Below are 23,235 nucleotides of genomic sequence, written 5' to 3'. Positions count from 1 at the left end.
TAAAATGACCTTAGAAAGACCTTAGGGTTTGCCCTTCAGTCGACCTTCGGTCGACTGACACCAGACTATTTCGGTGTCTTCAGAAAGACTTAGAAATGACTCTAGGATATTCACTCGTGCATTTATTTGTGATAGGCACTTGAATAGGGTGTTTGTGAATCAAAATAGGACCAAAATGCACACATTGTGCACCTCCGATCGACCGACCTAGGCAGTTCATTCTGCCCCGGTTGACCGAATCAGGTTAGTTCAAAAACACCCGATCGACCGAACCTCCTAGAAGTCAAACATTTGACTATATGGTCAACCGAGCCAAAATTGCATACCAACTACCTGGTCGACCGAGGGTCCTCGGGAGAAATCCCAACTATCTGGTCGACCGAATCACTCAGTTCAAAATGTCTCGGTCAACCGAAGCTGAATATATTGCGGCTGGAATTTTTTGTGCCCAAACTCTTTATATTAAACAACAACTAATGGATTATAGATTGCACTATGATACGATACCGATTAAATGTAATAATACTAGTGCAATCAACATCTCTAAAAATTCTATCTCACATTCACGAACTAAACACATTGAGATCAGACATCATTTTCTTCGTGATCATGTGCAAAAAGGAGATGTGACTCTTGAGTTTGTATGCACAAATGAACAGTGGGCGGATATATTGACTAAACCACTTCTCAAGGATAGGTTCATACAAATTAGACGTGAGTTAGGCTTAATGCATAGCAGAGAAGCTTCCTAAACTTAAATGTTTCATAACTTGCATAAATTTAGGGGGAGCTCTCAAATGAGAACTTTCTTAATCTTAGCAACTAATATTATTAATGACTTGCCTTCTTGCTTTAGACTTTATAAAAGCTTATTATCAATAGTGTGCACATGCATTGTATTTATTGCATAATCATATTAGATGTAATGAGCATTGATTATTCCTTGTGATGCACAACTTGTCCACATAATGATCATCTTGAAAGTTAATTTACTTATTGAATCATACTGAACTGTTTGAGTAGTTGTGGACAAACTGTTAGGAAATATTTAAACTCAAACAGGTTACATCTTATACAAGATTTATTTTGGAAAGTCCAATTTACAAACGGCACTACCGAAATTTTTTTAAAAAATCTTTCCAAAATTCATCATGTATAAATGTAATTCTTACCCATTGCCTATAGTATTGATTCATATGACCCTTTTTTCTGTTGTCAAAAGGGGGAGATGCAAAGGGCCAAAAATAATGGGTAAAATGAATTTTTTAAAAAATAAGTTGGATGCATGTTGAGAGGGGGAGCCTTCTTGACTTAACCCTATATTTTTGCTTGTCGTATTTGTCATCATCAAAAAGGAGGAGAATGTTGACCTTATAAGTCACGCCCAGTTTTGATTATGACAAATACTCATAATATCTAATGGGTATTTGAGATTATGTGTAGGAACCTCAATCATCAAAATCAAGTTGCACATCGAGCAAGTGAAGATTGAAGACCAAACTTCATTTTGTTGTAATATATACAATTCATCTGCAAAATTGGTCTATAGTAGTAATTAGGACATTTGATTTGTAATAAGCACACACACATCACATTCATGGTATAATACGTAAGCTCAAACCAAGTATAACTAATATGACCTTAGAAAGACCTTAGGTCGACCGACACTGGACTTTTTGGTGTCTTCAAAAAGACTCAGAAATGACCCTAGGATATTCACTTGTGCATTTATTAATAGGCACTTGAATAAGGTGTTTGTGAATCAAAACAGGACCAAAATGCACACATTGTGCACCTTCGGTCGACTGACCTAGGCAGTTCATTCTGCCCCGGTCAACCGAATAAGGTTAGTTCAAAAACACCCGGTCAATCGAACCTCCTAGGAGTTAAACATTTGACTATCTGGTCAATCGAACCAAAATTGCATACCAACTACCTAGTCGACCGAGGGTCCTCGAGAGAAATCTCAACTGTCTAGTTGACCTAATCACTCAGTTCAAAATGTCTCGATTGACCGAACCTCGGTAAAATTGAAAAAATCACCTTGGACATGCACTTTCGGTCGACCAAGTCCCAAGTTCAAAAATTGTCTTGGTCGATCGAACCATATGAACTTCGGTCGACCGAAAAGGTTTTTGGTCGACCGGACCTTTCAGGTTGCCCTGATTTTTCACTGTGGTTAAAATATTTTAAACAGGATTAAATTAATTAAAACGTCATTAAAACTTTTCTAATAATACCAGACTTGTAATGGTCATAATTCATGGGGCGTCTATATATACCCCCTCATTTGGGAAAACTAACAAGATGATTGGCAAATCAAAGTTAAAAAAAAAATTTCTCTCAAACCAAAAGTTTCCTACTGCTCATATTTTCTCTAAAACCACTCAATCTTACTTTCAACAACTTTCCATAATCTCTGTAAGTGTATTGAGTGTTTTGTGCAAAGAGGTTTGCTCTCTCATTGTTGTGTCTTTGAATCGATTTTCATTGAGAGCTAAACCTAAGTGTTCTTAGGGGGCTTTTCTTATAAGCCTATCCTAAGAAGACTTTGCTAAGTTTCTGAGTATTACATTTGTATTGCAATATCTTAGGAAGTTTGTATTTGTTTTTGACTTGCAAAAATATTTTCAAACTTACTCTTGTCGGATTTACATTGATATATTTGTGAAAAGATATTTGTGTATGTGATATTAATTTTTGTGGCAATATTTATTCAAGTATACATTATTTTCTGAATACAAAGATTGCATAGCTTTTGCAAACCAAGCATATACACTATATTCGTGATTGAGACATCCTACTGATTGACATACTTGAGACTCACTTGATATTCTGTGTGAATACGTTTGATTGAACATTTTGAGATACACAGATTGTTGTTGACACTCTTACGTACTCACTACACTGATAGAAAATACTTTTGAGAGTTGAACTATTGAACCACATTGAGCTTACGTATTAAATCATTTGTGGTGTATGTGATTGAGCGCATTAGGGTACATATCTACTTTACTTGAAAGCACTTTTATCTGTACCATTTGATTGTAAATCTGAGTAATTCCAGGCATGGCCTAAGGGGAGGTAATCCAACCCGATAAGGATTGGTATAAAGGTTGAGATCAGTCGTGTGCTAATTGACCTGGTTTGTATAGGTGCCACTCCACCCGTTTAAGTGAGCAAGTGATAGTGGTAATCCTTGTGCTTGTTAGCCAAGGCGAGGACGTAGGCAATTGGCCGAACCTCGATAACATTTCTGCGTGTCACCCTTCCTTTGTTGCTTTTTGGTGCTTGTGTGATTGATTAAACTACTTTATTTACTTTCTAGTATATATTTACTTTACTTGCAGTAGATTGATCATAAGGTTGTGAATATACTAGTGTTAGGAGATTGACCTAGCGATCAAATTTTAAAAATACCAATTCACTCCCCCTCTTGGGATCACGGTAAAGCTAACAAGAACCATAACACCCAAATTCTTAGATACTCAAACAGATATACAGATATACAAATATTAAATATTTAGTCAGTTATTCAAATTTTCATATAAGTTTTGGAGTATTATAGTTATTTCAAAATCATGGTAAAAATAGTAATATAGAAATATCAGTTATATATATATAGATATAGTATCAGACTCTGATGGACCAGATTCAGTCAGCAGAGCACGGTACCATAGCTATTTTCAGTTCAAAGTGCAACCATATAACTCAGAGATAGTATGTAGATTTTCAGCAGTCGATCATGCCTATGTTGTGGACAGACTCCCCGTCAGTTAGGGTTGAGGAGGCTAATCTGACTTCCGGAGTTTAGTTGACTTATCCTGATCGGCCAACTAGTGATTGGTCCTGCCTGTGGGCCGCACAACCCCGTCATGAGGGGTTAAATCATGAATTTCAGTTACCCATCCAGCAAATTTTCTCAATTATATATATATATATATATATATCCAAATTTACAGAAACTGTAGACATACCTATGAATATTAGAAGAATTATGAATAGAAAATATAGAAAAACAGTTTATGTTAAGTAACATAGGTATGAGCTATACTATACATTATTTATATGCGTTTTCTCAGATTCAGTTATTTATGGTATTTCTAAATCAGATTTTACAAATATGTAAACTCACTTGCCACACACTAACAATAACATATTTCGTCTTACTGAGCATTGTCTCGTCCTAATGATTCAACATTTTTTAGGTGATTCAATTAGGCGAGCAGATCTAGCTCGCAGATAGAGGGGACTACAGTACTGCCCTAGGCCTAAATGAGGGTATTTTGGGAATGGTTATGTATGCATATTTTGAGAAAATCATGATGTTGTGGTATTGTATATATTGATGTGGTTATATGTATTTTACTTTCCGCTGCATAGGTAATTTATTGTCTCAGACTCCATAGTTCCTATTTAGTCCGTGATAATGGTTTGACTTTTATTAGAAGGTATCAGAGTAGGGAAATTTTACAGTTAATTTAGGAAAAAAAATATGGCATGAAAAATCAGGTCGTTACAGTTAAAGACGAAAATACGCCGGAAATATCCACAATTGTTTTGATTAGTAGCTTTGGTAGCAGGATCGGTATGGGTATGTATGTAATATTTTGTTATCGTAGTAATGATATGTGGATAGTCTCTAGGAGAGTTTTGTAATATTGTGAGCTCCCAGGATGGTATGTATGTAACCACGGTATTCCTCCGCCATAAGTGAGGGTATGTATGTATTTGGGACGGGGCTACTATATGGGTGGCCACCGGCTCTTTCTAGAGTCGGGTATGCCTTCGGGTATGTTGTTGAGTCGGTAAATGAGAGATTACAAATCTCGATGACGAAATTTTGTAAGGAGGGGAGGTTGTATGAACCTAACTCGAGATAGGTGTATTGAATAGATAATAAAAGAGAAGGAAAAATTAAAAAGGTAAAAATCAGCAGAGTTCGTCGACAAGGCTTCTTTTCTCGTTGATGAAGTCTCTTGTGCAGCTCGGCAACAAAAATTCAGTGGTTCATCGACGAGAGGATAACGAGGGATTTTGGAAATTCTGAGATCTCATACTCGTAGACGAGTTCACTTCGACATCGATGAACTTCCTTCTACAGCTCGTCGACGAGGACGCCGTCTTGTCGACAAGTCTGGCTGGGTCAACCAAGTTATTAATATCTAAATCACTTGCTTAATGAAGAAGAAACCAAAATTCTCTCTCTCTCTCTCTCTCTCTCTCTCTCTCTCTCTCTCTCTCTCTCTAAGATTTCGAGTCGTTCGTTATCCGAATCAACGATCTGACATTGCTACGTGGATCAAGAGGAGAATCTCTTCGAGGATAGCGGATCAGATCTTTGTTTTTAGGATTTTTGGGTTTTGACCCAAAATCGAGGTAAGCGTCCGATTATGTTTTCGTTTCGGTATATATGTAGTAGTGAGAATTATAGTGAAGTATAGTTCTTTGATGTTTAGGTTTTTGGAACTCGGTTTGTAGTTTTGGAGCTGTAGAGTTCGTGTTTTGGTATTCGAGGAAATGTAAGAGGATTCTATTTATATCAGTTACTTTTGAAATCTGAATCGGCAAAACTGTAGTTTACGATTCTACGTTTGTTTTGGCTACTTATGTGGAAAAATCTATCGAGTGAAAATACGAGATTTTCGGGTTACAGTTTTGGGAAAATTGAGGGTTTTGGGTATCATCTCTGCTTCTGTTTGAAAACATATGTTTGTATAAACTGTAGTATTAAGATGACTGCACCTGTATTTGTATTAAACTATATTCTCGAATTGAAACGATATGATTTGTTGTATACCCAAATAAGTGTGGAATGAACTGTTATATGTAAAATGTTCTAGGTTTTGTGAAAAAACCGTGTTGGCTAATTACCATAAGCTGAGAGGTATAGGAACATGAGTTCCAAAATGTTTCAGGTTTTGTGAAAATTGCCATGTCTTGGCTAAATACCTTGGGAAAATGCCACGTTTCGGCTAAATATTGTGGGCAAGAGTGTCAAGCTCTATATCTGAGGGTGTGAAATGCCACCTGTATACCAATTGGTCACCGATGGGTGTTTTGACACCGTTTTAGCAACGATATCGCTGTGGGGCTTCGGCTAATGCCAAGTTATCGGGTGTTCCATGTAATGTGGCCTGACTTAGACCGAAGAGTGTGATGACACTGACCATATGTTTGGTGAGATGTATACTGGAGCTGCGTTGTGAAGATATTGGAATTGTATTGTGCTATGTTTTATGTCGAAATAACACTTATGTGCCACACACTGATATAACATGTTTCTTCCTTAGTGAGAGGTGTCTTACCCCGAATATACAAATGTGTTTCAAGTCCTTCGAGTAGCCGAAACTAGCGTCCTAGAGTTCGGGAGCATGGTTATCAGTTTGCCTCGTATAGTACTTATGTAAGTACTAATTTTGTAACCGAGTTGTCATTTTGGATTTTGTAGACACTCAGGGTATGTACTGTATTTTGGAGCATAGACTCTAGTTACGTATAGATGCTGGTATGGTATATTGTATGCATTCGAAAGAACATTTCCGCTGCATATATGATGTGAATGTGTGTGTATGGGGTATACGCGTGCCCCACGGGGACTGACCCTCACTCAGTGTAGTCTCATGTATGTTTTAAATGATACAGAATCAGGTTAGGTTACTAAATCATACCCTAGGGCCCATCTGCTGGTTCGGGGCGTGACAAATAGTGTTACTAATAGTGTTAAATAAATTTTTTTTATTTTTTAAATAAAAGAATTAGTAGTGACGACTCTCTAAAATGTCACTAATACGGGACTAATAGTGACGAATCTTCAAAACCGTCACTAATAGTGTTACATAAATTATTTTTTTATTTTTTAAATAAAAGAACTAGTTGTGACGGTTCTCTAAACTGTCACTAATAAGGGACTAATAGTGACGAACCTTCAAAACCGTCACTAATAGTGTGAAATACTTTATTTTGTATTTTTTTTTAAATAAAAGAACTAGTAGTGACGGTTCTCTAAACCGTCACTAATAAGGAACTAATAGTGACGAATCTCCAAAATCGTCACTAATAGTTTTAAATAAATTATTTTTATATTTTTTAAATAAAAGCACTAGTAGTGACAGTTTTCAAAATCATCCTTAAATAAGTGACTAATAGTGACAAATCTTCGAAATCATGACTAATAGTGTTAAATAAATTAATTTTTTATTAATACAATAATAGTAGTGACGGTTACTTAATCGTCACTAATAAGTGACATTTAGTGACGAATTTAATTCGTCACTAATACCCTAGGAATCATTGCTAATATTTTATCAGGATAATTTCTGTGCGAAAAATGGTTTCTCACAATCGTCTGAGTGGGAAAACCGGTTTTTAGTGACAAAATTATTAGTGACGTTTTCAAAGTATAATTATTTTGGCCACAAGGAAAAATGCAGTTGTACCTCTCTAGAAAAACAGGTTGTTGTCAGTGGGATGACCTCTTTCTCACACAACTACCAAAAGATTTTCATTTCATTGGCATCGGTCAACTAAAGGCATGATGATGACTACGATGAGAGAGAGAGAGAGAGAGAGAGAGAGAGAGAGAGAGAGAGAGAGAGAGAGAGAGAGTATCAATTAAGATTTTTCGCGACGTCTCGAAGAAGGATCTGGAATGGCAAGGGAATAAGATATATGATTTTTGAAAATTTTGAATTCAGAGTCGCCACTAACCTATTTTTTCCTTGGTGCGGTTAGAACACCTAATTACTACTCATTTGATTAGTCACTAGACTAAACCTAAGCCAAAAAACCAGTAGTCTTAGTCTGTTTTTATTAGAGTTGGGATCGAGAGTATAACTATACAAGGGTAAGGTATTCACACTCCTTACACACCCGTTCTATGAACGATATCTAATTAATTATGAATTATCTTCAAACTAATTTTCATAACCTCTAATTAACTCCAAAACAAATAACTAAATAAATAATAAATATATGAAAAAAATTACGACGAGATTAAAAATATCAGTGTGATTTAGGAATGTCTAATAAGACCTCCAAATGAGGGAATCTTGTTAGATAAACCCCCCTCAGAGCTAATACAGGTAAGGTGTAAAATACCTCATTGCCCTTTTTTAAAATAATAGGGACTCATATAGGCAAAAACATTGAAAACAAACAAATTAGAAGCAAAAGAACCTTTAAAAACATTCCCCGATTTTTTCAAAATTTTTTAATATTTTCCTAGAATTTTCTGGGTTTTATAAAGACTCTTCCCTCTTTTTCCGTATTTTTATTTTCCATTTTTTTATTTTGAATCAAAATAGCTTTATATATATATATATATATATATATAAAAATAAAACAAATAATCACACACACGCACACACATATTTAGGGGTGACAAAACAGGTCAAAACCCGACAGGTGACTCATGACCCATCCGTTTAAATCAGGTTTGAGTTTAATACAAGTTGACCTATTTATTAAATGGATTGGGCGAGTTTGGGTCGGGTCACGGTGACCCATTTTGCCACCCCGGCCCATAGATATTTAATTCGGGATTCGAAGTGCTGACGCCGTTTCCGGAGGGAACGAATGCCTTTGGCCAGTAGGGGCTTGTGTACACTAAAATCTCAGCGATGGAGTTGGCGAGCAGGGAGACCCTTCAGTGGCAGCCAGAGAGGGTTGCGGGCGAGGCTTTGCTCGGGGTCTCTTAGTTAAGCAGTTGCCCATGGGCGTCAGAGAGTGAGGTGGCGAGGGAGATCGTCGGAGGTTGTAGAGAGAAAAGGGACAAAAGGAGAGACGTTATGAATTGGGAACTAAGGCGAGAATTGAGTGAAGGATTTTATAGAAATGTGAAGACATTTATTGTTGGATGATGAAAAAGAGGAGAGGGGGGAGGTTTCTTCATGCGTAGGCTGCTAGCTTTTCCTGTTGCAACTCGCAATGCGTTGTCTGCAAACATTGGCAACCTGAGCACATGCCTCGATTACTTCTCAAATTTCAAATGCCACTCCACCATTTTTATCATATCAAGATTCAAAATAGAGAAGGAGAGAGAGGGAGGAGGGTGACTAACAGAAAGACAACATATCTGATGGGAAATCCACAGGGAATCCGCGGAATGCAGCTGGCATGCATTATATCCGAACGGTCAAGATTTAAACTCCTCCCTCTGGCTCCCTATCTGCCTTCCATTCTGCCATTAAAAAAATATATGTTATAAAATGTTTAAATTTCTTTTTAAATAAATATATTATTTTTTAAAAACAGGTGATTTTTTATGACTCATTTATTAAATGAATGGGTTAGCATTTACATAGTAGTGACCCATAATTAAACGGATCAACTCAATCCCGAACTTATTTAACTCTAACCCATTTATGATCCGTCCCAACCAGACTCCTAAACCCATTATGCCACCCCTACCCCTATTGCTAAATATACATCACACCATATATATCATTAAATACATGTCAACACACACATATGCATGTGTGCGTGTGCAAAGCCGGAGCCGGTATATTTATGAGTGGTGAGTGGGGGTGTTATTATATATATATGTGTGTGTGTGTGTGTGTGTGTGTTACAGATTTATGAGTCGTGAGTGGGGATGGTATGAGATGAGTGGAATAACCTCTTCGTATCCACTCACTCTCATCTCTTTCTCCGATCTGCTTCTGAAGCTCTATCTCTCCTCCCGTCTTCTCTAATCTGTTTTTCCTTTCTTTTTCTCTCCTTCTATTCTTTTCTTTTCTCCTTCTCCGAATCCTCTCTCTCAGATCTCTGATTTCTTGTTCTCTATTCTGTTTTTTTCTTTTTCCTTTTCTCTTCTATCTCCGATTTTCCTCTTTTCTTCTTCTTTGATCTTTTTTTTTTTTTTTCATATAATTTTCTCTTCTTTACCGATTTCTCTGTTTTTTTTTTCTCATTTTTTTTTTTTTCATTTCCTCATTGAACATTCATATTCTTCTTGCAGATCCGATTTAAAACGAAGGTTTCAGATCTGCTCCAGAAACCCAAGATAAGTCGCACACCATATCTATTTTCTATGTCGTGTGAATGCTCCTCGTCTTTCCTGCTGTATGTGAGTGTTTTTTTTTTTCTGAATTCTCACACTGCCGTCTGTAAATTCTTCTTCAATTCACGCTCACTGAAGTTCTCACACTGCTGTATGTGCCAATTCTCATTAATTGCTGCAGCCAGCTCCTTGTTTATTGTTGCTAGCCAATTGCTAACTGTCTCCCGTCTGTGTGTAGGTGCCAGCTTTGGGCATGGAGCATCTGGATTCCTCCCTGTAATTTTTATATTTTGTACTACTGTAACATTTGTTATATATATATTTTTTCATATTCTGATGGGATACATATTCTTCTTTTTTTACTAATAATATATTTTATTTTATTATATTTGATCCCTATAAAATGGGGTGTCTATAAAGATGCAAAGGAGAACATGAGGTATTGTGAAGTGTTTAGCCAAGAAAATGAGAGTTTCCAATAGTCATCTTCAAAGTTATTTTGACTATTTCAGACACATGTGACATTGAAAGTTTCTAAATCCGAATATTCATTTTCAAAATGGTTACGAGATATATGTGGCATTGATGGTTCTCAAATCTGAATGGTCCTTCGATTTAATTTAGTTTTTTTCGTAGGCATGTGGCATTGAGAGTTCACAAGCAAATATGAATAGTCCCATTCAAAATTGTTATGGCTACCGATGCATATGGTATTGAGAGTTTTCAAGTACGAGTTGTCCCATTCAAGTTGTAATAATCACTAACATCTCAGTATTATACTAATCACTAACACTCTAAGATGACATTAATCACCAATACTCTAATATTGCACTAATTGCTAACACTCCAATTATCTCGTGGTCACATTCAGGATATTTTGATTGATTCAAAGACATGTGACTTTTGTTCACCCTAAATTTATGCAGTAGGTCAGGATGACCTGGAATTCCAACTACAACAAAAAAATTAATTAAAAAAAAAATACTGGAATTCTGCTGCATACCTGCCAAGGAAATAAAAAAATAAAAATAAATAAAATAAAAAAGTGGGGGGTGGGTGGGGCGAGTGAGAAGAGTCCAGCACATGCCATAGGGGTGCTCGGAATTTTTTAATTGAGAAAAAAAAAAAAAAGGGGGGGGGGGGGGGGGGGAGAATTGGGGAGAGCACGATTTGGGGGACGCCTCCTTCATTGGCTATTGGAATTGTTTATTGTTGTCGGCATAGGACTTTGGATTTTTTTAATTGTTGTGTTTGCTCAGATTATTAGGGGCAATACAGCGGGCGTAAAATTCAGGGGCAGTGCAAAAATAAGGCACATGCATGGGTCTGGGGCAGCACATGCTGGGACCAATTACCCCCGTGAGCATAGGCTGTGAGTCAAGTACTGTGCTGTGCTATAATAATAATAATAATAATAATAATAATAATAATATATTTTCTTTCTATAAAATGGAATGGGGGGGTCTCTACAAGGATGCAAACTAAGGAGAGAAAATGAGGCCATTCTGCACAGTCGTTGTGTTTCTGGTTTGCTTCTATTTTTCTATGCTGGGTGTTTTGGGAGATATTTGCACAGCATCTTCTTATGGTCCTCCCTATATACGTATGTGTTGTATTCAGCCCTACTCTTTAATTTGCATCCTTACGGTTAACATGGTAAACATAGAAAAAGTAAAATGCTTAAATACTAAATTGGTATGCCTTTTTAACTCTTTTCTGCGTCAATGAAGCAACCAGATGCAATGGTGACAGACAGGATCAATTCCCACCGGGTAACCTCTTTGTGGCTGTTAGTGAAGGCCTGTGGGACAATGGCGCAGCATGTGGTCGGAGATACCGCCTGCGATGCTTAAGCGGCAACAATAAGCCATGCAAAGATGGCACTATAGACGTGAAAGTGGTCGATTATTGTAAATCTTTTCCATGCCCGTCCACGCTTCAAATGTCGAGCAATGCATTCCAAGCCATCTGCAACAGCCCCAACGCAAAAATCAACGTTGAATACATACAGTAAGTTCCGTTCCCCAATTCCCTCTTTCGCACTTTGTATGAACACATGCATGCACGCAAAACATACACTAAGTAGCATACAAATGCCTAGCCTAATTTGGACTCAAAATGATTGTAGGATTTAATGGGAGGATACGCCATAATGCTTGCATTTGTTTCCGTTTCTGAATTCTCACCATAGCTAGCACAGAAGGATGGGATGCTTTTCGCTGGTTTGTCAACTCATGCAACAGATGAAATAAAGAAGTTTAAAAGCACATCTAGTTTTTCTAATAAACTTTTTATTTATTTAGCCTTACATGAGATATATCAAGTGTTTCGTTATTTTAAAAAATAAAAAGAAAACCAGGTTACAACATTGCCATCGCATAATCAAACTAATTGATTGAATATATGGAGGAGATTGAAAATTAAATATATAAGGCGGTGGGTAAGTAGAACAAATATACTCGTCAAGATGAAAGTTGAGATTGAAATGTGTTTTATTTGATCATTCCCAAAGATTTGTTGTTGTTACCGGAGACAAGAATGAAGAAAACGAACTTCCTTCAAGTATAAAGGTGTCTGCATTTCAATCAAACGGGAAACCTATATAGACAGTTCACTTATCAAATATTATGTCAGCAGTAACTTCAATTAATCTTTTAGGGTTTGTTTCATCAAGGATTTTGAGTGAGAAAGGAAAACGAAAGAAAAATTGAGAAAAAAAAAATTCATTTTCAATGATATTTTCTCTCTATCTAAATGCTACTAAAAATAAAAAAATTTTTAATATGATTTAAAATTAAAAAAAATGTTAATCATGCATAAAATTCAAAATTTTAACCATTGATTTGATTTTTTTTTCTCATTTTTTTAATTTATGTATTTTTGAATGAAAATCAATACAGTTGTATACTATGTTTTGTCCAAATTTACATAAATTTAAATTTAAGATGTGTATTATTGGCTCCAAATGCAGAGTTAAATGTTTTTTTTTTCATTTCTATTATATTTCTTTGCTTTCGTATGCTTGAGAGAGAGAGAGAGAGAGAGGCAAACGGACAAGGGTAGCTTTGGAGTATCTCTCATGTAATCTAACCAGTGTTTATCCTTCTTTATCTTCTGGTCAGTACAAATAAAAGGTAAGTAGACAATCAATGTTGAAAAGCAAGTATGATCAATTCCTGCAGATGAAATTTCTTCAATCACTTTCTTGGCCTGCACATGCTGGATCTACTCTATAATTCACTTCATGAATGCTCGATTAATGCACTTTCATGTACTTTTCCAGTATTAGGTTCTGTAATTTGAATACCTATTATTAATTGCTCTCTCCATGTTGATGAGATTTTTTTTTCTTTGATGAATAATTAGATTTATTGAAGGAAGAAAAATACCCCAAATATTGTGTTTGAGAACCTAGATCTCGAACCTTAGATTTAGATTTAAGTGATTTTGAATAAATGGTCCAAATCTAAATTTAAGATCTCTTCAAACATAGGGAAAAAGTGTAGGGAGAGGGGAAGTCCTGACATTTTTCTTTGTTGCACAAATTAGACCAAATAGTTGTATTCAGAGAGAGAGGGAGAGATTGTATTTAGAGAGCGAAAGAGCGATTGTATTTAGAGAGAGAGAGAGAGGCAATTAACATTAATGTCAAGCATTTTTTTTATTATAATTTTCACTCGTCTTTAACATTTGAAGTGTGAAGTATGCGTTTCTAACTTGCCATGTGTTAGCTTAGCCATGTTAGTCACACACGCGAATATAAGGCATAATGCCAGGAAAAATACACTCATGAATTAAATAATTAATTATTTTTGAAATCTCAAAAAAAAATATCAGACAAGAAAGTGCCACCGAAATTCTTTAAATTTTTGAAACAAAAAGTTTTTTTTTATTTTATATTTTAAAAATTATATGTGATAAAAAGAAAGTGAAGATCAACATGGTGGCAATACAGATTAAGTGAGGTGCTATCAAACGGCTAAAAATATATATGGAATAGGTTGGCTTGGTCTCAAGTGCATCGACAGTCTATTGACAAAATGCTAGCTAGCTGAGAATGTAGTTGATGTAATAGTTGTGATACCAAATAACAAATAGAGATGCTTTATACCAAATTACACACCCTTTGAGCTCATCAAACAACTAATTTTTAATGAAAAATATAATCCACAATCAATATCCATGATAATTTAAAGAACAAAATCCACACATTCATTCTCCATTCTACATTGGCTTAGACATCGTAGTCTCTACGAAAAATCATGTGATCAATTTACAACTTATTACATGGTTACATGATTGATAATGACTTGGAAAATTTTATATCGACAATTCGTGTATTCTTTAGGAGATAATTGAATGAAAAGCAATGCCAACTCCATGAAGCAATGCGCATGGATGTAATGGTACTCCTTTATCTATGAATGTCTCCTACATGACAACGAACAATGCGAGCCCTTGCTTAAAGAATTTCTATCTCGAGATTTTTGCTGCCTTAGCAAGTCAAAATTTTGTAATCAAAATTATCAATTTTTGTAAATGAATAAAACTAACTCAAAAGTGTTCCATTTTATTAAATTAAACCACTTTACTAAAACCAACATTATGCTCCATATATTTTCTATTTGAACCCAAAGATCTCAAAATTTTGATCACACGTAGAATTTCAATTTATTATTTATCAGTACTTGAAAATATTTGTTTAAAATTAAAATTAAAATTTATATAAATTTTTTAAACTTTTTTTTTATTCTTATTAAAATTTTATTTTTAAAATTTCCACATTCAAAGTCATCTATAGCTTGACCGTCGAGTGGTAGGTTTTGACCGCAGCGTGGACTACTACTGTCTCCATCCATATCCCTAATCCCTATATATTACACATAAAGAAAGGATAATTTGATTCCGACAAATTAAACTTTTCAATTGCGTCCGCTCTTTTGACATTGTACTTTTTGGAGTTTAAATTTTCTCTAACAAATTCATATTTTTTATATTTAATTAAAAAAAAAAAAGAAATAAAAAATAAAAAATACACTAAATATATATTAAAAAAAGAAGTTTGATTTAACACTTCATTAATATTTAAATTTTTATTATATTAAAACAAATTTATTTTCCTTTCTTTTCATTCCAGGTGAAATCGTTAAACTAATTTTCCATTATATTTTCCTTCAGTATTAAATTTTATCAAAAACGAAAGTTTGAATTTATATGATTAAAAATTAAAAAAAAAACAAAAAAATAATAATGTGTAAAATTAAAATTTTATTTGTAAATTTGGTACATTTTCATTTTCTTCGAAAACCAAACATGAAAAAGTGGACACTTTCATATTTTCCTTTCTCTTCTTTAAGATTTTCAAGTTTCGAATATGATTATTAATTTTGCGTAGAAAAAATGAGAAAAATAATAGAGATAGTAGCGAGTTAGGAATAATATATTAATTTACTAATTTATTCATACAAATTTTAATTTAATTTTAAACTTGCAAGAAGGGAGAGCTTAGTCCCCCACCCTCTCCCTGTTTCTCTTGAACCCTCTCACCGAAGCAATTTGATGAAAGTATTGATGCAGCAATGTGACAACTCAATTAAATGCGGCCAATTCAATTCAATCTAATTGACTCCAATTCTATTATGTAAACCTTGACCACATCACACACTTCTGGTCTAGCTTGTGGACTCGTTCTTTTGTAAGTTGTACGAGATTAGTTTCTTTTGTGGTAATAAGAGAATTTACCTAAGACGAACAATCAAGACAACGTTGAGCCCCAAGAAATAAGAATTGAATATTTGGCATATACTATCATTTGGCCAAAATACATGAGACCCCATTAAGGCAAAAAGCTAAGCCAGCACCACTATGATTTTCAAATAATATTTTTTTTTAAAAAAATTTGACAAAGAGAACTTGTTGAGGGTTGCCCCTTTTAAATTAATAGTAGAGTTAAGGCTTATCTTTTCTAAAAAAAATTAAATCAAAAATTTATAACAAATGTTTTGAACAATGATTTCCAAATTTAATTTCATGTAGATTTGAAAAAAAAATTAATATAATTTTATACTATATAATGTCCAAATCCATACAAGAATCTAATATCTAAATTTTATGTTATCAAATGCAGGGAAAAAGAATAACTAAACTCGATCATGAATTGTACAGAAGCTAAAGTGGAAAAAGTAACACTTGGAAATATATTTTAAAAATTAAATCACCAATGATCAATTAATATCAAAAGTTCCACACAATACATTTAGATAGTGTTTATTAATATGGATCTTTTTAAACTTAAATTTGAATTTTTTTCCTGAATTTTAGAACATGAGGTTTCTCAGTGTTTAGCCAAGAAAATGAGGCCATTCTGCACAGTTGTGCTTCTGGTTTGCTTTTATTTTTCTATACTTGGTGTTTTGGGCGATGTTGGGATAGCAATGCCTTATGATCCTCCATGTTTGCGTACGTGTATTTAGCCCAACTCTCCAATTTGCATCCAAACTATTAACGTGGTAAACATAGAAAAAGTGAAATGCTTAAATACTAAAATGGCCTGCCCTTTTAACTCTTTATTGTGTCAATGAAGCAACCAATTGCAATGGTAAAAACCGAGATCAATTCCCAGAGAGTGGCTTCTTTATGAAGGCTAGCGATGGCTTGTGGGACAATGGTGCAACATGTGGTCGGAGATACCGCCAGCGATGCATAAGCGGCCCAAAGCACCCATGCATAGGCGGGTCTATCGCAACCCGGCCACGCTTGTCCTGTCGAGGAAACCATTCCAAGCCATCACCAAGTTCCCCAATACACAAATCAGCATTGAGTTCGCACAGTGAGTTATGTTTCCCACTTCCCTCTTTCGCACTATGTATGAACACATGCATGCAAAACATACACTAACTAGCATACAAATGCCTAGCCTAATTTGGACTCGAAATGCTTGTAGGATTTAATGGAATGATACGCTGTAATGCTTGCATTTGTTTCAGTTTCTGAATTCTCACCATAACATAGAAGGATGGGATGCTTTTCGCTGGTTTTTCAATTCGTGCAGCAAATGAAGTAAAAAAGTTTGAAGGCATATCTAGTTTTTCTAATAAACTTTTTATTTATGTAGCCTTACAAGAGATATATCAAGTGTTCATTATTTTTAAAGATAAAAAGAACAACAGGTTACAACATTGACAACACATAATCAAACTAATTGAATATATGGAGGTGATTGAAAATCAAATATATAAGGTGGTGGGTAAGTAGAACAAATTTACCGGTTAAGATGAAAGTTGAGATTGAAATGTACTTTCTTGATCATTCTCAAAGATTTTTTGTTGCTACTGGAAACAAGGATGAAGAAAACGAACTCCTTCCAGGTATAAAGGTGTCTGCATTTCAATCAAGCGAGAAATCTATATAGACAGTTCACTTGTCAAAAATTATATCAGTAGTGACTTCTGTTGACTTCATTGGTCACACCCTATTTTGATTATGACAAATACTCTTGGTACTGATGCTTGTACTGAAAATTGCATGCAGGTTCACCGTGCACGTATATTTGGACTGAAAGACTTATCATGATGGCGTGCGGTGTTCGTGCCGAACAATGAAGATTTTTGTGCTATATTTGTATTTATGTATTTATCTCTTCATTCTGGGATGTAATTTATTATGAACTGTGTGTGTGTATGGCTTGTAATAATTTGCATCATGCATGGTAGGTAGGCATGCTCAAAACGACCATAGTTAGACTTCAGGTACCTACACAGACCTTAGGAAATTTTTCTGGTAAAACAAAAAGTCCTTAGGTCTCTAAACAAATGCACAAAAAGTCCCCATTGTCATCTTCATATCAAGGGAATTACAACTGGCTAAAATATGGACTTAAATTGAAAACGTTGAGAGGGTTCGGGCAACCGAACCTATGTCGTGTTAAGCGGCTCGGGCGACCAATCAAGGTTAACATCTTGACTTAACTTCGGGCGACCGAACCTCTTTTGAATTTATCTCCCTCGGGCACCCGAGTGCTCCTCAGAGCACTTTCCAACTACTCGAGCGACTAACTGTTTACGTTAGAGGCTCGGGCGACCGAACTACCTGGTTCGGTTAACCGAACTCAGCTTTGGGCACCCGAACTTCAGAGGTTTGGCTACTAACTTTGATTCAGCCAACCGGTCCTTAACTTGGGCACCCAAACCTCTTAAATTTGAATTTTTAACTGTCTATTCGGGCACCCGAACCTCAAGCCGAGCACCCGAACCTTGCGGGTTAAAATATTTTTTAATAATTTTTAAATGGGATAAGCTGGGTTAATTTTCTTAATGATGTTTTAAACAATTCTAATTATATTCATTGTGTCCCCAATGGTCAAAAAATCCTCCTTGCCTATATATACCAATTCATTTGTCTTAATTAGTAAGGATTAGCAAATTTGATTATGGCAAAATTCTTTCAACATCCTAAACCCTATATTAGCCAAATATTCTTTCAAGCACTCACATATTTCTCATTCGTGATTTCTCTAAGCATTGTAAGTATTTCAAGGCTATTGTGCTTAACCTACTTAGTTAGAACTCTCACTTGGATTATTGTTTGATTGATTTTCTTTAAGAGTTTAGCATTAAAGTTCTTCCATGGATTTTATTTGATAAATCTTGTGTGGGAAGACTTTGAGGAATTAGGTTCTTGCATTATTGTTGCAAGTTACCTAAACCTAGTTTTTGTGTACAAAAATCTTTTATCAAAAAGCTAGTCTTTCAAACAACTATATTATGCTTTATACATTGAAATATACTATTGAGTTCGTTTGATTTATCTTGCTTAGCATATTTGAAACCCTGATCTGATTTCGTGATATTCAAATAGTGTGTTTTAAATCTTGCTTAGATATACACTCTAGATATGGACTGAAAATATATACTTGATTGAGTGTTTAGCACACATTAGAGCACTGAGCATATTTACATATCATTCGTGCTTGCATTATTGACTATACTATATTGGTGCACACATCTGCTTGTGTTGAAGCGCATTTCTGTGTACAAACATATTCATACACATTGGTTGTATTCCAGGCACGAGCCTAAAGAGGGAAACTAACCATGTGGAATAGTCTCAAATTGGCTTAGACCTGGTTAGAAAAGCTAGGTGCGTCATCCTGTTAAGACGTGTTGGTTAAGTTCAACCCCTTGAATTGACCTAGTTGTATAGGTGCCGCTCCACCCGTTTAAGAGACCATTTTAGTAGTAATCCTTGTGCTAGTGTGGCCAGGGCGGGGACATAGGCACTGTCACGCCTCGAACCCGAAAATGGGACCCGAAGGTGAAATGTAATCTAACCTGTCCCTGTATCATACAAATCATCTATAGATATAGTACAAAGGATGAGGGTCCGACCTCGTGAGGTTCCCAGACACCCTAAACACATTCATATACGCAGTAGAAAAAGGTCATCCTATATATACATATGCAATACCATACGAGAGTCTATACAAGAGTAAAATATGGCTCTATCAAAATGTACAAACGGGTGCCCAAATACATCTCAAAATGGCAACCCACCCAAAATTACAGTCCTAACACTTACCCAAGCGTTAAACGCAGTACACCGGCCACTACGCTCCCTACACCAAGATGCTAGTTCCGGTTACTCAAAGGACCTATAAAAATGTACGTACAGTAGGGGTGAGACACCTTTCAATAAGGAAGAACACAGGTTATATCGATGTGTGGCATTTGAGTGTTATTATGATACAACATACACACAGTTAAATGCATTCCAGTACTAATTCACACAGTGCATACACGCACCCATACACATACACATGATCAGAAATCCTGGTGTCATCACACCCTTCGGCCAGAAGTTAGTCCGTGACAATCTGGCGTTGGCCCATAGCCAACCCGCGAAGCATGGCGCCACCAGCACATGGCTAGTCCCCGACACCCATGGCATCGTACCGGCGCATAACTGGTGGATCCACACCCTTCGGTCTGATATGCCAGTATAGGCTCACGCCCTCGGATATAGAGCCAGACACTCTTGTCAATATATGACCAGGGATTTTATACGCCCTCAGATATAGAGCCGGACACTCTCAGTACCTGGAATAATTTTGGAACTACGTTCCTTCTAACATTTCAACATATCACACACACATGCATGCTCATATAATCAAACAAACCACACCCATTTGGTAATCTAAATCATGGTTTTCCAACAATATAGTTTAAACACAAGTCAAGGCACGACCATCCCAATATCACAATATAAATCATCATATACGCTCGGTTCTCAACAAAACTAGGGATGGTGCTGATTACACGCTTAAATTGCGTAATTAGGTGCTTTAAATCATGCATTGGGAATCCTATTTTGTATTTAAATGCCTAATTACTCTCAATATTTTAGCATTATGTTCTATTTATAATATTTGAGTTTTATTAAGTAATTTATGAAATTTTGGTAATTTTTCTTGTAGGGCAACTATCGAAAGCCAAAAACCGATGACACTTTTTAATCTGTGCGTAACTCTCTCATCCAACCTCCGATTCAGATTATTCAGGATGCCATAGAAAGATAAGAAAATGTTCTACAATTTTCATGTTTTTCATTTTGTGAAATAATGGATGCATCAAGATCGAAATCAGACGTGAAGTTAGTATACGCCGTTTTATGGTTTATTTCGACAATTCTTCGCAATCTTGGCGTAACTTTCTCATCCGAGCTCCAATCGAGACGATTCAAAATTCTAGGAAAAGCTGAAAAAGAGCTCTACATCTTTTTTGTTTTAATCTTTGAGAGTTACGAGCTGTAAGAGGATCGAAAGTGGGCTTGAAAGAGGAGGGCAGTTCATGTACCTTTGAAAAAATAATAATAAAAAAATAAAAAAATTAGATGTGACCCGGCCATGCAGCTAGGTCATCTTAGAAGGGTGAGGCGTTGGGTATATAGAAAGGAAAGACAAAAGAATGGAAATACAAAAGAAAGGAAAGAAAAGCAAAGAAAGGAAAGACAAAAGGAAAGGAATGAAAAAAGTCAAAAAGAGGAGGGTTTCCTTGGGAGAGAGGGGTGCGCAAGAAGAGAAGAGGGGGGCAGCGTGCGCTGTGCTGGAGAAAAAGGTCACACCATAGGAGGAAAAAAGAATTTATTTTTTTTGGGAGACACACAAAGGAGGCCAAACCACAGAAAGTTTCTTGGAAAAATTATTTTTTGGGAGCTTTCTTGTGGTTCTCTTTTGGGGGTGCTGCGAAGATACACACACAGCCAGCAAAGGAGAGGTTGAAGCACACAAAAATAATATCTTTTCAAAATCGGAAGGCGGCGAACAAAGGCGGTGTTCGGGTGTTCGTGACGCGCGACGGCGGTGCGGCAAGTGTTGATCTTTCCCGTACGCTCCAAATTGAAAAAAATATGGTGAAATCTGTTATGTTGGATTTAATTTTCGGAATGAACTAAATTTTTAAATTCTAGGAAAACGATGTAGTCAGTTTCGAACTATGCTTGCTCTTTGATGCTAATCTGAAGTAGTTTTCATTAATGTTTGTTGAGTTATTCTATGCCTAATTCTTTTAATTAACTGACCATTAATTAAATGATTTTAGTCTTGTGATTTGCTACCGAAAGGGGGGATTATAGGATAGATCTTGGATAATTCAGCGTAGGTAAATATAGAGATCGAAAGACTTGTATGAACCTACTTAGCATTAAAAATCGAGCGTCTTACTGCGTTCTTGCGTTATTAATTTACATACTCTTATATTAAATAATAAACAAGAATAGGTTCTGATTGACTATCGAAAGAGGTTTTTGGAAAAATTAGCGATTTGATAACAAACAGAGAAAACGAAGTTGAATTAGCTAAATGAGTAAAGTATAGTGAGAAACTAGGTGAAATCGGTTTCCTAGAAGTTTTCACCATCATCAATTTGACACGCGGTATTTAGTTTTAAATTCTCCTGAATAGTTTATTTAAAGTAGCTTTGTTTAAATTTTGCAGTCTAAAATTATTAATTTTTCTAAATAAAATCAAGGTTAGTAAAATTTCGGTATTTGGTAAAATTAAGACATCAATCCCTGAGGACGATACTCTACGCATCATTATATTATAAAACTACGATACTGTGCACTTGTAGTTTGTATCAGTCAAGTTTTTGACGTCGTTACCAGGGATTGAGTTTTTCTTATTTTTGCCAATATCGATACAAAGTAATCTTGGTTTTAATTTAGAATTCTCTTTTTATATTTTTATTTATTTATTTTCTTTAATTTATTTTATTTTATTATTATTTTTTTTGTATTTCTGGTGTGTTTTTTTTTTATGTTGGATGTGCAGGGCTAGAACACGTGACATTATTCCTCTTGATTCGGAGATTGAAAGAACACTCAGAGCACTAAGGAAAAAGAGGGTATTAGCCATGGAGAACGGACAAGATAATGCGCAGCCACGCGCCTTGAAGGATTATGTGCGACCAGTTGTGAATGACAATTATTCGGGTATCAGACGCCAGCCCATTAATGCCAACAATTTTGAGCTCAAACCCGCATTAATCAGCATGGTGCAGTAGGCCCAATTCAGTGGATCGCCACTTGATGATCCCAATATCCATCTGACGATATTTTTGGAGATTTGTGATACTATAAAGATCAATGGTGTTACTGAAGACACCATTAGACTAAGATTATTCCCTTTCTCTTTGAGGGACAAAGCAAGAGGTTGACTACAGTCGCTACAACCTGGCAGTATCACTAGTTGGCAGGACATGGCAGAAAAATTTCTGGCTAAATTCTTTCCACCTGCAAAAATAGCTCAACTCAGAAGTGAGATTGGTCAATTCAAGCAACATGATTTTGAATCACTTTATGAAGCATGGGAAAGGTATAAAGATTTGATTCAACGCTGCCCACAACATGGATTGCCTGATTGGTTACAAATTCAGATGTTCTATAATGGATTAAATGGGCAAACGCGAACTTTAGTTGATGCTGCATCTGGGGGAACTTTGATGTCAAAGACACCTGAGGGTGCTACTACTCTTTTGGAAGAAATGGCCTCAAATAACTATCAATGGCCAACTGAAAGAACTATAGCTAAAAAAGTTGCTGGAATTCATGAATTGGAGTCGTTTGCTGCACTTTCAGCTCAAGTCGCTTCTCTATCCCATCAGATTTCAGCTTTGACAACCCAGAGGATACCACAAGGTGCAGAATATGTGGCAGCTACAAGTAGGACAAATTTGAGT

General features: G+C 35.7%; 1 protein-coding gene and 1 non-coding gene across 2 annotated transcripts; one reads left to right on the top strand and one right to left on the bottom strand.

Moving 5' to 3' along the window:
* Positions 1-11,232: 11,232 nt before the first annotated feature.
* LOC131151820 (EG45-like domain containing protein) lies at positions 11,233-12,269 on the top strand. The gene is made up of 3 exons (XM_058103241.1): positions 11,233-11,606; positions 11,734-12,013; positions 12,132-12,269. Exons 1-3 carry the CDS (start codon positions 11,498-11,500, stop codon positions 12,136-12,138), a joined length of 396 nt encoding a protein of 131 aa, XP_057959224.1. The 5' UTR covers positions 11,233-11,497; the 3' UTR covers positions 12,139-12,269.
* A 10,534-nt stretch (positions 12,270-22,803) lies between these two features.
* Positions 22,804-22,910, bottom strand: LOC131152534 (small nucleolar RNA R71). The gene has a single exon (XR_009136026.1). It is a non-coding gene; the product is annotated as a small nucleolar RNA R71 (small nucleolar RNA).
* Between the last annotated feature and the right edge of the window lie 325 nt (positions 22,911-23,235).

The sequence above is a fragment of the Malania oleifera genome, chromosome 3, assembly GCF_029873635.1.
Source record: "Malania oleifera isolate guangnan ecotype guangnan chromosome 3, ASM2987363v1, whole genome shotgun sequence".
Classification (NCBI taxonomy): domain Eukaryota; kingdom Viridiplantae; phylum Streptophyta; class Magnoliopsida; order Santalales; family Ximeniaceae; genus Malania; species Malania oleifera.
This window is presented reverse-complemented; position numbering and strand designations above follow the sequence as displayed.